Source organism: Zonotrichia albicollis, chromosome 36 (assembly GCF_047830755.1).
Source record: "Zonotrichia albicollis isolate bZonAlb1 chromosome 36, bZonAlb1.hap1, whole genome shotgun sequence".
Taxonomy (NCBI): domain Eukaryota; kingdom Metazoa; phylum Chordata; class Aves; order Passeriformes; family Passerellidae; genus Zonotrichia; species Zonotrichia albicollis.
In genome coordinates, this window is record NC_133854.1 from 3,929,569 (window position 1) to 3,947,602 (window position 18,034).

Genomic DNA, 18,034 nt, shown 5'->3' on the forward strand with positions numbered 1-18,034 from the left:
CATACGCTCCAGGACAAAGACCTCCTGCTACCTGTCCTGATCTTGGCTGTTTATGATTGCCTAGAAAGGCTCGGGATAGCCTTGGGGGCAGCCCACACTCCAAAGGACAAAAGGAGTCTTCAGGTTCTATTGGTCTTCAGTTTTTATTAATTTTTTATCTACAATATCTTCTCTCAGCCCGACAGAGTTCCGCACAGCACGTCAGCCATGGGCCCACTGCGTGCCCTCGGGGCAGTCAGTTGTCTTTATACCCAAAACTATGTATAAGATATTTACCTTTTCCCCCCAATACCTTTCACCCTTATTGACAAGTGCACTTTTAGTAAGAACCAATCTCAAAGTGCCACTACCACCATAGAAGATGGAAGACAAGAAGAAGAAGAAGGACAGGACACGCCCCAATTCCTCCATCTTGTCTCCCTAACACCCTCCTCTACCAAAATTCTAAACCCTGTGTTTCACACCATAACTAATCAATCTCTTCACCACTTATCCCCTGTGATTCTCCCATCCTCATACAGGTGATGTTTCCTGTGCTGGGTCAAAGTCCAACCACCAGACACTTCTGGCCATGTTCCAGGATCTACGAGCCCCCCAACGGTTGTCTCGGTGTCTCTGTGCTGAGATCCCACATCTCCCCCTTCTGTTTGCACTAAAAACACCTCTTTTGCCACCTGACTCATGACACGGTTTAGACATGCAAAGATGCACGAGATAACAAGTATGAGGACTAAGAGAATTATTAAAACATAGAATGCTATCTTTAAAATTCCACTCTATATGGGAGAAATATCAAAAAATCCTGCCAGATCATCGATCCAAGATCCTGTGATCTCGCCAAGTTTATTTATGCTGTCTTTTTTTTTCTGAATACTTTCATGAATTGATCTTGAATGGTCTGAGAGATTCATGCAGCACATCCCTTCAAATTCTTCACACCCATGTCCACGAGCAAGCAATAGGTAATTGATGGCTGCTCGATTTTGAAGAGTCGCCTGTCGTACACCACTGACATCTTTTAACATGTCACTCAATGCGACAGACACAGACTGAGCATGTTTGCTCAACCAACAACGCATGCGGTCGAGTTGAGTCAAGGCCACCCCCGATGCTGTTTGAGGTGAGAAAATTGCTGTAGCAACTCTCGCTGCCTTGTTCCAAGTAAATACTTCGTCATTGCAATTTGCCGCATAATGTTGTATTGATCTTTTTTCTTTGCGCTTCTTCTCTCTCAGTGATTTCAAATCTGGCGACAACATTGAAATTTCCCCAATGCTGCATGGACCTCCCGTGGCATTAGCAGGAATGCCATGCCAAATTCTGTCCCCGCAAATTAAAAACAAACCCCGTGGCAATTGCACTGGGATGTGGATCGATCCTCTGGCAGTTTTCTCTGTGTATTTGCACCATGCTGATGCATTTTTATAGAATTCATGATTTGGAGTCAAATCAATAGTTTTTGCCTTTGTGACATTTGGAGTTTCGAACTGCGTACAGAGTTCCATTGTCATGGACCCAATCTCCAATTCCTGGGATTCTGTAGAAGCCACAGGAAGTAGATGTGCCCAAGCACACCCCTCTTTCACAGGATCTTTAATGACCTGTGAGATGTTAACTGCGGAGTGCCTTGGAATTGGCCACTCGTCCACTGGCAATCCAACCATGCATGCTGAAAATGGTCTCCCTGGCCCTGAGTGTGTCAGACAAATACTATCCAAATTTGCTGCTTGAGCTAAAGCCTCCCATACATTTTGTTTTGGTTGATTAATAGGTAAATTTGCCCCATTGCTTATTGCAATGAATGAAAAAATTATGCACATAAGCATCATGAAACTCATGACTTCACTTTTGTGCAAAACCATTGTTATGTTTTCCATTCAAGACCCCAAAGGGAAAACCCCCAATGTCTTTAGTCCCTTTTTTTTCTCTTCCGAGTCGTCCTTTGCAGTCTGAGTCCCGACTTCTGTCTGAGTATTCGTCTCCCTGTTTCTCGGATCAGTGTTCTCCTGTTCTCGCGTTCGGAATGGCTTTATGTGTTGCGCTGACACCCACTTCAGACCTCGATCTGTGGAGACACAAGCGAAACCCTTGCCCCAAGTGATTAGTTTAAAACGACCCTCTCTTTGTCCTTTCTCTGGGTTTCTGATCAAAACTAAAGGATTTTCCCTTAGCTTTGCCTGTGTGCTGTTTAAAAAATGTCTCACGATTGGTGGATTAGGTTCTGAGGATGAACTGTTTAGGAAATTGAACACATACAACGCTTTATTTAATTTCATGTGAGGTGTTGCCTCTGGCTCACTCCTTCTTTGTCTGTCCAGAAGGGATTTTAGGGTGTGATGTGTTCTTTCAATGATTGCCTGACCTGTGGGCGAATGTGGAATACCAAACGTATGTTTGACACCCCATCTTCTCAGGAATCTGTCAAGCACCCTGCCTGTATATGTTGGACCATTGTCTGTTTTTATCTCCTGAGGCACACCTAGTGATGCGAATGCTTGCAGAAAATGTCGACAAGCATGGTCCGCTGTTTCCCCTGCGTGTGCTGAGGCAAAGACTGCACCTGAGAATGTATCTACTGAAACATGAACATTTTTGAGCCTCTCAAAGGATGGATACTTCGTGACATCAGCTTGCCACAACTGAAGACTTTGCAGTCCCCGCGGATTGACTGCTCCTGTAGAAGAAGGTGGCTGCACAAGCTGACAGTCTGGACAAGCACTAATGATCTCCCTCGCCTGACTCTTTGTGAGACGAAAGGATTCCATCAGCGCCTGTGCATTCTGATGAAAGAACGCGTGACTCAATCTTGCCTGCTCAAAAATGTCTGGCAGTGTTTGCGAAATGGTCATTGTCAACCTGTCTGCCCGAGCATTCCCTTCCACTTAAAACCCTGGAAATGTTGTGTGCGCTCTAATGTGCGTGATAAAATATTCTCTTTCCCTGCTCTCTAGCAACGTTTTCAAGCTCGCCAAATATGAGTATAAAACCTCATTACTGACTTCTTTCAAGAGCGAACCTTCCAGTCGTTTGACCACACCTGCAACATATGCGGAATCTGTGACCAGACTGAGAGGTTGTTCAAACAACTGAAACACTCGGACAACGGCTGCCAACTCCACAATTTGTGGAGAGCCCTGAACTGTCTTTACATCTGAATCCCAATCCCCTGTTGTTGAGTTCTTCCATGTGATCACCGACTTGTGTGTCTTCCCTGAGCCATCAGTGAACACTATGATCCCGTCCAAAGGTTCTTCACTTATTCTTGGTTTCACTCTGTAACATATTTGTGATTGCAGTATTCTATGCTGTGGAAAATGGATTGTGCAAGTTCCTGGAAAAGCTAACAAGGCGATTAACAACTCTTTCGATTGTTGCATCGCCCAATCGAAATAATCTTTCTTCAGAGGTAATCTGATGACTGAGAATTCCCATCCTGCCATTGTCAGCAACCTCGTTCTCGCCTTTATGATGATTTGTGCTGCCATCTCTAAATCTGTGAGAATTGTCTTTGAAGGCCTGTACGGTAGAAAAACCCACTCTATGATTATTAGAGTGTCTTTTTGTGATTCATCCCATTGGAAGATCAAACCATGGAACTGTGTTTTCTTCCCCAGCACTGCCAACTGAAAAGGCAACGTTGGAACAAATCAATGTGCCTGCCTTTTCTGTATCACATCTGTGACTTTCTCCAACTCTTTCTTCGCTTCTTGCGTGAGTGTCCTGGGAGATCGAATGTCTGTGTCTGCTCTCAAAAGATCGAGCAACGCTGGAATGTCCCTGTTTGTGATTCCCAAAACCAGCCTCATCCAGTTGATCTCTCCCAATAGCTGTTGTAAATCAAGCAAATTGTTGATCTCTGTGCTGACCTCCATTTTTTGAGGTTTTATTGTTTTCTCATAAATCTTCCACCCTAGATATTTCCAAGGCACAACCTCTTGAATCTTTGAGATGCTGATTTCCAGACCTGCCTCTTGCACTTCTGCAATCACACAGTCACGAGCTTCTTGTAGCTCCTGTTGTGTTGATGCTGCAATGAGCAAATCATCCATGTAATGAATGATCTTCACCTTCGGAAACTTCTTCCGCGCTGGTGCCAAAGCTCGTGCCACGTACCATTGAAAGATCGTCGGAGAATTCTTGAGTCCTTGAAGAAGGACCACCCAATGGTACCGCTGCAGAAATGTTTCCTTGTTGATACTTGGAACTGAAAAGGCAAATCTCGGAGCATCATCTGGATGGAGTGGAATACGGAAGAAACAATCCTTGAGGTCAATGACCACAAGCGGCCAATCTGTGGGAATCATCGAGACAGATGGAAGTCCCAGCTGAAGTGGTCTCATGTCTTCCATGACTTCATTGATCCTCCTGAGATCATGTAACAGCCTCCATTTGCCTGATAGCTTTGTCTTGATGATAAACACTGGAGAGTTCCAAGGACTGTCTGTTAGCTTGATGTATCCCTTCTGCAATTGTTCTTGGACCAGGTTTTTCAAAGCACTCAACTTTTTCCGCTCAAAGGGCCACTGATCCACCCAAACTGGATCGTCTGTTTTCCATGTCAACTGCAATGTGGCGAGTGCCGCAGTGACCCCTACTAAAAATCCACTTCGATCTTCGCGACCCATTGTGCCAAAAGGTCTTGACCCCAGACTGTGATCAGCTTCTGGACTACAAAAGGACGAATGATCGCCGTCTTGTCTCCTGGTCCTGTGACAACAATGGAATTCTCGCTCTGCAGACACAGAGATGCTCCCCCTATGCCTGACAGAGAACCCAAGGGCGCGACCAAGCTCCAATTGCATGGCCAAAAGATGTACAATATTACTGTGACATCCGCCCCTGTGTCGAGCATGCCTCTGATTGCTGTCGTCCTGTCTCCACATGTCAATTGGCACGTGAGTGTGGGTCGATCTCAACCTATGTGCTTCACTCATGTAGTATGTACCTCAACATGTTCCTTCATAGGGAACCCTTCTTCGTCGAAGATTGACATGACTTCTCCTATGGCGTGTGGCGGCAAGGCGAAAGCTCTCGCAACCACAGTATTTTCTGGCACAGTCAATAGTGGATGAAGCGCTCTTGCCAGAACTGTCAATTCTGTATTCTTGTCTGCAGAAACAACTGCGGGATAAACAATGAGTCCAAGGATGCTGCATTTGTCTTGTCCAACTATCAAGAAATCTTGTTTTTTGTATGAATCTCCGTGGATACCCGTTGGTATCTCTGTATGATTTTCGTCTAGAAAACATACTCGTTTTGAAGCTGCCAATGCACACTGTGCCCCTGGTGGGAGGAGGTCTGGGTCGCTATGGAATCGACTGAGTTTTGCTGACGGAGTCTGCTTGTCGCTCAGTGATGATTGCCCTGTCTGTTCTTGTGTCACCGCCAGCACTTGTGTCTGACCGCGCTGGCGATTTCCCGCGCTCCTTCTGCCGTTTCCCGGACACGGTAAAGGATTTCCTTCCATGTCTGTCTGAGAATAGCATTCTTTCACAGAGTGTCTTCCTCTTCCGCACCACGCACAATTTGGCCTTTCTGCTTTTTGTGCTGGTGCTGGTGTATGTGTTTGTGGACAATTCTTTCTCATGTGTCCAAACGCCCCACATTTGTAACACTGTCCTCCTGGGGGATTGCTCTTCTTCTGCATTGTTGCAAGAACTTTGTGTTCTCGTTCTGTTGATGAAGTACTTTTTCCAGCATCTTTTCCAATGCCTTGTCTTCAGATTGTCTCTCTGACTGGCCCTTTATCTGTTCTTCCCACTCCTCTCTTAATTCATTTCTTCACAATCGATGCGACATGCTGAGGTGTCCCCACCTTGCTGCATGCCTCAACCATCTCTGCCAAGGATCGCCGTCCTGACATGGCACTAATGACCCGTTGACAATCTGGGTTGGCATTGCCGAAAGCTAAGCTCTCCAAGAGAGGCCTCTTCGCTTCTTCAATCATCACCTGTTGATTCACGGCTTGCGTGAGTCGATTGATGAACGACATGAATGGTTCTGGGGACCTTGCCTGATGAAAGAGAACGGAACATCCAGAGCTCCTGTTGGCGTAATCTGCATGATTGCCATTCGCGCTGCTTCTTTGATGTCATTTAACACTCTTCGTGGAAGCCGCACTGCTTGTTCCCCTGGGTTGTCATCCGGAGGATCTCCTGCTAACTATGCTTCTGTGAGATTCGCGTTTGGCCCACCTTGATATCTATTTTGCAACTCTGAAAGATACTTTCTCCATCTTTTTTCACAGGCGAGACTCTGTGTGTCAGTGAGAATCATTGCCACAATGCTTTGAATATCATATGGCGTAAGGTAATACGTGGTGAATGTCCCTCTTAATAGTTGTTTGAAATATTGTGAATCCAGCCCAAAAGTCTGAGCCGCCTTCCCTAAGTCTTTGAGTGTTTCATGACCCATCCTTTCCCATCTTGGATTCTGTCCCTGGGCATCATATGTCACCGGCACTGTCAAATCTCCTGAACCCGGAAGTAAATGCTTGTCTTTTGCCAACGCTTCTCTGATGCGCTTCCAATCCATCTTCTTCACCAGCTGTTGAAATTCCTCCTCTGGAAACTCCATTGGTATCTGCATGAACAATGGGGTTGTGGAGGTTATAGGTGATTCGTTGTACCTCATTCTTTGCTTTGAGGTTTCCGGCCTCGCTCCTAAATCTGAAAAGGAAACTTGAGGATCCTCAAGTTGATATCTCTTTTTTGCTGTATCAAAAGAATGCAAGAAGCTTTTTGCTGCTTCCGCTGCTGACAGCATCCACGCCAGAATACCTTCCGATGCTGTAATCCGTATAATGTCTTCTCCTTGTTGCTGTGCTTCATCTGAATTTTCCTCGTCCTCGCGAAATCCCGAAGTTGAAGGATAACCCATTTGTTGTGTTGTCATTGTTTTCTTAGATGTACTCTTCTTTTTATATGTTGTTGGAAAAAATCGCTGCATTGTTGCAGACCTGCCACGAGACGGCGCTGTGGCTCCACCAAACAGATCCAGCATGTCGTGCACTTCTGTCATCCCCCCACGAGGTGGCGCTGTCACCGGACTGGGTAGCTTGGATGACAGCATGAACCGACAGCCCCTCGCTCGGCCGACTGCCATGCCTGCGATCTTGTTTGAGACTGAGTCTGCATGGCTTTTAATTCAGCTGACAATGAAGCTTGAATACGTGAACGTCCCCCTTGGAGGGAAGAGGCTTGGACCCCAAGGGTTTGGACTGAAGGCAGTGGGACTGGAGAGAGGGTGGAGCCCCGGGATGTGGAACCCCGAGCACGGCCTCTCCTCGCCCGAGACGTCACAGGGGACCAGGCCCGCCTCTGCCCGCGCTCTGCTTTCTGCGCATGTGTGCTTTCGGAGCCGCCCCCCATCTCTCCCGAGCTGACGTCACTCTCTCCCTCCCGTTCCGCCTCTGAAATCCCTTCCCTTTGATCTGTCCCTGACTCTCTCTCCTCCTCCTCTGACGCTGTATCCACTCCTCCCACCGGTGCACGTAGCCCGCCCCCCGCTGGCACCCCGGCATGCTCAGCGATACCAGCCGATCTCCACGTCCCAACTTCTGGGTCTGACATCACAACTGTGCGCCTCCTGCGTCTCCCTACGGTGGCAGTTTGGGGCTGTGCAGCCTCTCCCAACTTGCTGCCCGTGTCTGACGCTCCCCCATCGGTTTGAGACCCCTCCCCAGAGGTTTCGTGAGCCTTGCCCCTCACATGCGTCTTTGCCACCATGCCAGCTGAAGCAGCTGCCGCTCCCGGTGTTGTGCTTACAAAAGCCGCACCAGAACCTGTGTCTCCCATCACCTCCTCACTCACACCCCCCCCCGTCAGCCTCGCCGCCGTGCTCGCCATGAGAAAGCACTTCCCCCAATCCCTTTTCTCCCCCTTGGACGCCTCCTTCCGACCCCACCGCTTCTGATTCGGAGCCTGAAGCCCCTGTACTCTCCAGGGTTTCAGGGCGTTTTAGGGATCTCTTGGGCTTTCTGGGTGGTGGAATCGGAGGCAATGACATTATTCCCTGCTCCCGTTCCTCGAGAGCTTTTTCCCCCTGGCTAGTTGGGGCCAGAGCCAAGCCCTGGCTCTAGGCTCTCCTCCCCCTGCTCCTGAGGGACCCACAGCAGCTTGTTGCCTTTCCAGTCGTTTTGACTGCACTGAAATGCCTTCTAACATAATTCTTCCGGAGACAGCAATTTTAAGGCTGTCTCGTCTTTTTCGTGGCTAGGAGATAGAGGTGCCTATTAATTTCTTGCCAAAATCCTACTTCAAATTACAGACGCGTCTCTGAAAATGGGTAATTGAGTCTCACCCCCAATAAAAGCTCTTTCAGCTCCTTCTTTGGAATCCTGACTGTGTATGTTTCTGCCACGCCTTGTAAGGCGGACAAAATTCCCAGCTGTTCTAGGGAGAGTGTGCCCCCCATGTTCTTAGTTTTGACCTTCTCAGCGAATCTCTGTCATCAGAGCAGTCCAAAGGCTCCCGATCTCCGTCCAGCAGGTCAAAGAAGATGGATCCAGAGGCACCTTTCTAGTTCCAATTCAGGCTGCTCTGCTACGAACCTTCTTCAGCAGAAGCTGAGAGGTGTAATTCTCAGTGACTGCTGTTTTCTTCAGACTGTCTCAGCCATTTTTTTGGTTTTTTGGCTTCTCTCCCAAGGAGTTATCAGGGAATTCGTCCAAGTCAGGAGCTGCCCTCTCGGCTCTTCAGGGCTGATACCCCCCCTTTGGTGGGAGTAGCCCACGCAGCAGACGCCAGTTGTCCCGTTCCTTGGCTGTTCGAATGGCCTAGAAAGGCTCGGGATGGCCTTGGGGTAGCCCGTGCTCCAAAGGACAAAAGGAGTCTTCAGGTTTTTCGGTCTTCAGTGTTGTTTATTAATTCTTATCTACAATATTTTCTCCCGGCCTGACAGAGGTCCGCACAGCAAGCTAGCCATGAGCACATTGACTGCCCTCGGGGCGGTCACTTACCTTTATACCAAAAACTATGTGTAAGATATTTACCTTTTCTCCCCAATACCTTTCACCCTTATTGACAAGTGCACATTCAGTAAGAACCAATCTCAAAGTGCCACCACCACCACCACCTGTCATGGTTTGATGAGAATACCCTCTCCCTGGTGTCTGCTTTGAGATGTGACCAGGAATAAGCAAAACAGGCTCCAGCTTAAACATAAAGAAAACTTTATTACCTAAACTACAAGAAAATAGGAAAAAAAACTATAAGGAAAAAAAAATTGAAAACCTTTCAAAAAAACACTTTCCTCCTCCCCACCACCAAAATTTCCCAATCTGATACATTCTCCCAAATCAGTCTGGCACCACCCTTTAGGATATTCAAACTTCAGTCCATGAAGAGGAGAGGAGTCCTTCTTGCACCATAGGCTTCCCCTGGAAACACGTTGAAACCTCGTGTGCTTCCATGTCACTCGGCACCGCCCGGAAAGTCCTTTTGCCGTTTGTGACATCTTCCTTCCATGCCCAGTGCTCTCACCACTGTGCATGGACCAGAGCTGCTTTTAGGGTTGTCTTTTAAGGATGCCTTGTCTCACTTCAAAAAGGCACAGTCTCTGCTTTGGGACATCTGTCCCCCCCATATTTTTCCAACCCCCTGGGGCCAGGGGGTCCCCACGATGAAGCCTCCTGGTTCTGAGGCACTGCCTCCCCCTAAGTGCAGTCTCTGTGTCACAGGAATAAAACTGAGTCTATGGCTACACAAGAAAAGTCCAGCCAAAAGGCCAATCCAATCATCTCTCCCCACTCAGTCAGTCGTCTCCACATCCTTCGGGCCAGGTCCTTGTCTCATCTCATCTCTTATCTCCCTTCTTATTCAACTCCGAGGAGGATCAGTATTTTTGCAAGGTCCCAGTCATGTAAGAAAAAGGGTTAAATATTTCAGTCTCTGTCTGTCCCAGAGCTCCGGCACTCCCACACTCGCTGCTGCTCCGGCCGGCACCTCCTCTCTGCACTCCCCTCCGCTTTTTCTTCCTGGGCCAGCTGCTATCAAATTCAGACGCCGGCTCTTCTCTCTCTCCCTCCTGGGGGGGGGAAAATGGCTGCCCCATGGCTGTCTCTTGGGGCTCCTCCACCCTTCCATCCTCAAGGGCCTCCTCACCCCCCATCTCTGTCCAGGCCCAGGCCTACCACATGGCAGCCCCTCCCCCGCCCAGCAGCAGCAGCTGGACACGGGAGGGAGATCTGACCTCCTTCCCTCGAAGCCCCAAGAGAGCCTCCCAGGCCTGAAGCTCTGCTTTTAACCCCTGTGTGTTCTCGGAGGCGTGTCCAAACCCCACTGGCCACATCCGGTGCCAGTATCAAAATCCGAGCACCCATTGGTTTGACCACAGCCTCCCAGAATTCCCACTTCTTCCTGGTCAAACCACCACACCACTGAAGATGGAGGACAAGAAGAACAAGAAGAAGGACAGGACACGCCCTAATTCCTCCATCTTGTCCCTTAGAACCCCCCTGTACCGAGATTCTAAAATCTGTGTTTTCACTCTATAATTAAACTATCTCTTCACCATTTATCCCCGTGTGATCCTCCCATCCTCATACAGGTGTTGTTTCCCATGCAGGATCAAAGTCTAACCACCAAACACTTCTGGCAACGTTCCAGGACCTCCGAGTCCCCCAAGGGTTGTCTCGGTGACTCCGCACATCAGGACTGCTGTGCTGAGTTCCCACATGTGCAAGGATAACCCCTAGATGAAAGGTGCCAGGAGAGACAGGTCTGGCTGTCTTGGCCTAAGGGTGGCCACCTCTCATCTTCTTCCAGAAGACTTGCACTTCACGCTTTTCTTTCCTGAAGGAAAAAACCATCCATCTTGACCATGTGCCCATGGCCAAAATTGGTATTCCACCTCCAAAAGTCCATACATCCAAGAACTCCTCCCAAGTGAAAGCTGCCAGGACAGCCAGGTCTGTCCTCTTGGAGAGGTCTTGGCCTCTTGGGGGCTGCATCTCACCTGCTTTCCAAACACTAGGCTCAGTGCTTTCCTTCCAATGGAAAATACCTGTCCTTCTTCTCAAGGTGTCTATGGTCAAAATTGAGATTTCTCCTCCCAAATGCCATATATCCAAGAATTCCTCCAAGACAAAAGTTACCAGGACAATCAGATCTGGCTGGCTTGGCCTCCCAGGAGTCACCTCTCTCCTCATCTGCCTTTTAAACACTTGGGCTTGCTGCTTTCCTTCCTTTGGAGAAGAACCGTCCTTCTTATCTACACAAAAATGGCCAAAATTGGGGCTCCACCTCCCAAAATTCTCTATATCCAAGGCTTGCTTTCAGACAAAAGCTACCAGGATAGAAAGTCTGGCTAGCCTAGGCCTCTGATGGCTGCCTTTTATCCGCCTTTCAAACACAAGTGTTCCATGCTTTCCTTCCTATGGAGAAGAACCGTCCTTCTCCTCTGGGTGTCCATGTCTGAAATTGGGATTCCACCTCTGAAGTTCTCTATATCTAAGGGGTGCTCCCAGACAAAATCTGCCAGTACCATCAAGTCTGGCTGGCCTTGGCCTCTGGTGGCTGCCCCTGCCACACTGAAGCTGTGTTCTTTCCTTCCCATGGAGATCACTGGGACACTGTGGGGCCTCATGGAACCAAGGGGATCATTGTGGCACCACTGGAGCCCATGGAACCACGGGGCCATGGTGACACAGTGGGGCTTCATGGAACCCAGAGACTATTATGACTCTGTGGGGCCTGATGGAACCATGGAGACCATTGTGACCCTTCAGGGCCTCCTGTCACCAAGGGGGCATTGGGACACCTCAGGGTCTCATGGAAGCAAAGGAACATTGGGACACTGTGGGACCCCATGGAACCGAGGGAACATGGAACAGCTCTGGCTGGCTTGGCCTCCCAGGGGCCACCTGACAGGTCTGGCTGATGTGGGGATGTCATGGGCGGCCTTTCATCAGCTGGGAGTACTGGGGCTCTGTGCTTTCCTTGCTATGGAAAAGAATCGTCTGACTTTTCAGATACCCATTGCCAAAATAGGTACTTTTGCAAAAAATTTTCCTCTATGCAAGGGTATCTCTCAGTAAAAACTGCTTACTCTGGCTGGCCTTGGCCTCTGGTGGTCACCTCTTATCTGCCCCTGAAACACTGGGGCTCTCTTCTTTCATTTGTATGGAAAAGAACTGGCATTCTTGTCCAGGGACCATGGCCAAAATTAGAATTTGGCCTCCCAAGTTCTGTATATCCAAGGATTGCTCCTAGACAAAAAAACCAGGACAAACAGATCAGGCTGGCTCTGTCCTCTGGTGATTTTCTTAGACTATGAGCTGAATGTTTTTATTTGGAAACACCTTGGAGAGGGCAGAGAGATCATTTAATAAGGGATTTTGAGGTCTTGGGCGTATGACCACTACATATGGACAAAGGAGCTCTGTGCTCTGTGCTGTTGTGGTGGTTTTGCATCATGGAAGTGATGTCCTAAGAGAAGCTGCAAGCAGCTTCCTCTGTGTCTTGCAAAAAAATCAATCAGTAATTAGCTTTGAGAACTGATCATCTGTTCAACCATTAAGGAAACTTTGCACGCCTCTGTGAAGACACATGTTAAAGATGAGAAAGCCTGGGAGGGTCTCTTTCCCTTCTGGCTGGCAAAGAGGTTAACAAGGCTAACCCAGCCCCCATCTCAGCCAGGCCAGGCTGGGCGGCTCCTGCCGTGGATCCGGGCCCCTTCTCAGGGACCCCGGCAGGCGCTATCGGCTGCCAGGCAGGGCAGGGGAGGCTGTGGGGCCGAGGCCGGGCCGGGCCATGGCTGCAGTTGTGACCATCTGGGCACTGCTGAGCCCTGCCCCGCTGCCAGCCCGAGCCCAGCCAGGATCCACCGGGCCCCAGGAGCAGCCCTGGGCCCGGCCAGCTTGGCCAAGATTGTGCCACGGTTGGGGTTCAGCCGCAAGCCCTGGGCAGGGGGAGGAGATGCCATCAGCCCCCGGCCATGCTGCTGCTGTGTTCTGGCCTGGCTGCTGAGATCCTGGCCCTGTCCCAGCACGGCCCATCCTGACACAGCCCCAGTGCAGCTGCTGCAGAAACCTCCATCGTAAAAAAGCTCCGGCCCAAGCACCGAGCCCGGCCGGGGTCACGGAACCATCTGCAGGCCCCGGGTGAGATATGCACTCTTTCAGTGCTTCCATCCTCTCTCGAGTGAGAGAAAAGGACAAAGTTTAGGCTCATAGAGGATCAACATGAACACACCAAGGTCAGTGAAGAGGAAGTTGAGTCCCAGATGGGGATGAGGAGATGCCTTGATCTTGGGGCTGAAATCCTCTTGTAAAGCTATGGAGAAGGATGTAATTGATACATCAGACTGCCTTTTTCCCTATAATGCATTGAAAAGTACGGGGAGATGACTTGTTCAGAATTGCCTCTGTGGCAGCAGCTCTCTGGCTACAGAGAGAAACAACTTTCCCAGGCATCATGGTGGGAAAGTCTGTAAGAAGATCAGAGAGAAGAATGAGAAAAAATTCTTATCTTCACTAGCTGAACCTAGTATTGTAAACGTGTGGAATGTGTTATGGAGATTTACCAATGGGTGGTTTCTTAAATAGCCAATGGTGATGGTATTTGGATTGGAGGACCAATTAGGACCACCTGTAGCAAACTAGACTATAAAAGTATGGGTTTCTTAATAAAGATTGTTGTCAGCCTTCTGTGAATCATGGAGTCAAAGTCTATTAATACCTGGCTGTGGGTCCTTGACGTGAAAGGCCTCCATGCTAATGTAAGCAAATGCTGAAGTAGCTGTGATCCCATGAGAAGTTTGAACAAGGAAAGAGAGTAATGAGACCCTGTGCCCTCAGGGACAGAGGAAGATCTCTGTTCCCAGAGATGAAGATGATTTCAGAAATAATGAAGAGAACCTTGCTCTTAAACAGTTCATCTTTAAACAAACACCCCATAAGTTGACATGGCCCATAAACACAGCTGGGGGAAAAGATGTGAAAAAATGGGAGGGACTTCACAATTGCAGATTTTCTGGATGGCTGGTATTCATGGAAATTGAGAGCCATGAGAGAACAGTTTTCTTATGGAGAAGTCTCCATAGCATGAAAGAGAGACTCCTCTCCCTAAAGGAAATGAAGAAAACTATTCTAGATGTGGTAAACTGACTGGAAATTTTAGGTTTTGTCTCCTTATATTGTCAATAAGAAAGAAAAGGTTGTAGGGAGAGGAGAAGTGTTCTCAAAGTTTTCTGATTCTGATTCCTATTGTTCTTTTAATTGCTGGTATTAACATTGCTTTACCCCCTTTAAATACTCTTTCTTTTAGTTACTATTATGAATTTTTCTTCATACCCTTTAAAAGATTTGAGCCTACTTTGCTTCCTCCGAATCCTCCCTCACAGCAGATACTGAGTAAGTATATTCTAGTGAGTGCACCGGTAATTAGCCTACACTGAACCCACCACACCAATTAAAACATTTGCAAAGAAATCTCAAAAAAAATACTACAAAAAACTTCCTGATGAACTGCTCCAGACAAGAGGGAAATCAAGGCAGAGCCATGGTTTGTCAGGACTTGCTTGATCCTAATGGGTCCTGTAGTGCATTTGGAGCTGAGCCCTGGAACCTCAGGGCCTGAGAAGAGATTGCACAAACCTTTCCAGGAGTCAAAGTCAGAAGCAAACTCCAAAGTGTCTCAAGGCATGAATGGGTCCCACTGAGGTCCATTCCCTACACAGGCTCCACATGGACTTATAGGAGGAGAGAATTATAGGCCAGGATGGCACAAAAACCTCTTGGACACTCAGTGTGGAAAGGAAAATCCAAAGTATCTTAAAAAACCTTGAGTATCTCAAAGCATGAATGAGCTCCACTGAGTGTCAGTACACAGCTCTCAAGGGACTCGTTAAAGCAGATAATTGGGGCCATGATTGTACAAAGTTCTGACAGAGTCTGTATCAAAATGGAAATAGCAAGTACCTTAAAATAACTGAAGTACCCTGAAGCATAAATGGCCCACTAAGTGTCATAACAGATAAAGGCTCTCAAGGGACACATGAAAGGAGATATTGGAGGCTGGAACAGTACCATTTTTTTCATAGAGTCTGTATCAAAAGGGAAACACCAAGTAGTTTAAAAAACTGAAGTACCCTAAAGTATTAATGAGCCCGAGTGAGTGTTGTTACTGACAAAGCCTCTCCAGGGACTAATTACAGCAGATAATTGGAGGCCATGATTGCACAAACCTCTCAGAGACTCCAAGGCAAAAGCCAAACCCAAAGTCCTCTGAAAAACCTGCAGTCTCTGCAGGGAGCATTAAGGAGCCCCAAGGGCCATTCCTGAGCAAGGCTCCCCAGGGACTTCTTCTAGCAGATCCTTGAGGCCACTGGAATGTGGGCTAGGGGGGGATGCTGAGGGCAGGACAAGGGGCTGACAGTGCCCAGCCTGGCTGGGGCTGTGCCAGGAGGCCCCAGGGCCTCAGGACAAGGTGTCTCCTCCCAGCCCTTGGTGGCACAGACCCTGCTGTGCCCCGGGGCACCAAGACTTGGCTTCTCTTTGTCCCCTCCTGTCATCACGGCCTCCAGTTCTCTGCTCTGCCTGGGGCCTGGGGACACTTTCTCAGTTGTGTCCCTCAGTGGGACCCATTAAAAGTCCAAGAAACTTTGGAGTTGGATTCTGACTTGGAGTTCTGGAGAGGTTTCTTCAGCTCCCTCTCAGGAACTGATGTTCAGGGCCTGAGCACAAAGCCCCAGAGGCTCATTAAAGTCCTTGTGCTGTGTCTGTGCTGCTGAGCTGGGCTGGGCTCCTGGCACAGAGGCAGCTCCTGGTAAGCAAGAAGAGCTTCAAAAGCACATTTCTCTCGATGAGCAGCTCTTCTGCCAGCCCAGCAGGGCTGGGGCACTGCCTGCAGCCACCCTGGGCACAGCACAGAGGCACAGAGAGCTTCAATCAGTCAGGGCTGGGAAGGTGCTGAGAAGTGCCTGGGGCAGAATCTCTGCCAGCCCTTGGCACAGGAACCTCTGGCTGCAGGACAATGCAGCTGCAGCTCCTGGAGCCATCTCCTCAAGCTGGAACAGTGTCTACAGACCCTGTGAGTACCTTCTCTGATTGTCTCTTGTGCAGAGCAGCCAGGGGTGCCCAGGGTGCAGAGCAGCCCGGGGTGCCTGGGGCTGTCCTGCAGAGCAGGGTCCTGCAGCCCAGGGCGCTGTGCTGGGGCAGGGACTCTGCTGCCTGCCAGAGACAGCTGTCAGCCAGCCCTGGCAGCTGCTCCCAGTGCTGGGGAACAAGGTCTAGGTGGGAGGAGACAGCTGGTAAGGCTTGGAAGTGTTCTCCTTGTGCAGTGATGATGCTGCGTTTTCCAGGACTGCTCCCATCCCGGCATTTAACTGCAGAACATTTCCAAGTAGATTATACAGTGAGCATAGCAAGGCAGGGGCAGCAGGAAAGGGGAAGTCCTGCTTTTTTAATCTATTATTTTGGGTTACCTGAATGGGAAATTGACCATAGATATTCATTTTAGTTCAGCTTGAGGCAAATAAAAAAAAAAAAAACATTATCTCTGGTCTAAACAAATCAGGCAGTGACAGAAATCAGCACAGGGCCCCTCACAGGCAGAATCAATGCTACTTTTCCAGCCCCCTTAGAGTTGCTCTGACGTTGCCATCAGAGCTTGCAGAGCCAGAGCTGCCCCTGGGCGGTGCCTGAGCTGGGAGGGGTCTGCAGGGCAGAGCTGAGCCCCCAGGGCTGGGCTGGGCTCTGGCAGCACTGGCAGGGCCCAGCCCTGGGCACAGGGAAGCAGCTGCTGGAAGGGACAGCTCCAAGCAGCAGAGCCCTGGGCAGGCAGTGGGGGGGAAAGTGCCCCCAAGCTGTGCTGTGATATTTCAAGTCCTCTCCATACCCAACTATTCCATGATTACTTTTCTTACAGATCCCCAAGGCAATAGAGAATATATGTCCAACAGCAGCTCCATCAGCCACTTCCTCCTGCTGGCACTGGCAGACACGCGGCAGCTGCAGCTCCTGCACTTCTGCCTCTTGCTGGGCATCTCCCTGGCTGCCCTCCTGGGCAACGGCCTCATCATCAGCACCATAGCCTGCAGCCACCACCTGCACACGCCCATGTTCTTCTTCCTGCTCAACCTGGCACTCAGCGACCTGGGCTTCATCTGCACCACTGTCCCCAAAGCCATGCACAATTCCCTCTGGGACACCAGGAACATCTCCTTCAAAGGATGTGCTACACAGGTCTTTTTTTTTGTTTTCTGTGCAGCAACAGAGTATTTCCTCCTGACCATCATGTGCTACGACCGCTACGTGTCCATCTGCAAACCCCTGCACTACGGGACCCTCCTGGGCAGCAGAGCTTGTGTCCACATGGCAGCAGCTGCTTGGGCCAGTGGCTTTCTCTATTCACTGCTGCACACAGCCAATACATTTTCCCTGCCCCTGTGCCATGGCAATGCCCTGGGCCAGTTCTTCTGTGAAATCCCACAGATCCTCAAGCTCTCCTGCTCCAAATCCTACCTCAGGGAATTTGGGCTCATTATGTTTTCCATTTCTTTACTATTTGGTTGTTTTCTGTATATTGTTGTTACCTATGTGCAGATCTTCAGGGCTGTGCTGAGGATCCTCTCTGAGCAGGGCCGGCACAAAGCCTTTTCCACCTGCCTCCCTCACCTGGCCGTTGTCTCCCTGTTCATCAGCACTGTAATCTTTGCCTACCTGAAGCCCCCCTCCATCTCTTCCACATCCCTGGATCTGGCCCTGTCAGTTCCGTACACGGTGGTGCCTCCAGCCCTGAACCCCCTCATCTACAGCCTGAGGAACCAAGAGCTCAAGGCTACTATGAGGAGACTGCTGACTGGATGGTTTTGGAAATATTAAAGAGCTTGCCAATTTCTGCCAATCATGTGTAATAAAAGTAATTTTTGATACTTCTTGTTCATTTGGTTGTGGGTTTTTTCTTTTATTTCCTTTTTGAATCTTGTCTACAAAGAAAGGTCACTGTTTATGCCATTTCCCATTTTGTTTCTCTCTATCTTCCCTACGGTCACAGACTGTGTCAATGAGGGGCTATAGCCTTGCTGCCTTTAA

General features: G+C 49.2%; 1 protein-coding gene across 1 annotated transcript; it reads left to right on the plus strand.

Annotated features, from left to right (window-relative positions):
- Nucleotides 1-16,891: 16,891 nt before the first annotated feature.
- LOC141726563 (olfactory receptor 14J1-like) lies at nucleotides 16,892-17,824 on the plus strand. The gene has a single exon (XM_074531490.1). The coding sequence runs from the start codon at nucleotides 16,892-16,894 to the stop codon at nucleotides 17,822-17,824; it is 933 nt and encodes a 310-aa protein (XP_074387591.1).
- The last annotated feature ends 210 nt before the right edge of the window (nucleotides 17,825-18,034 follow it).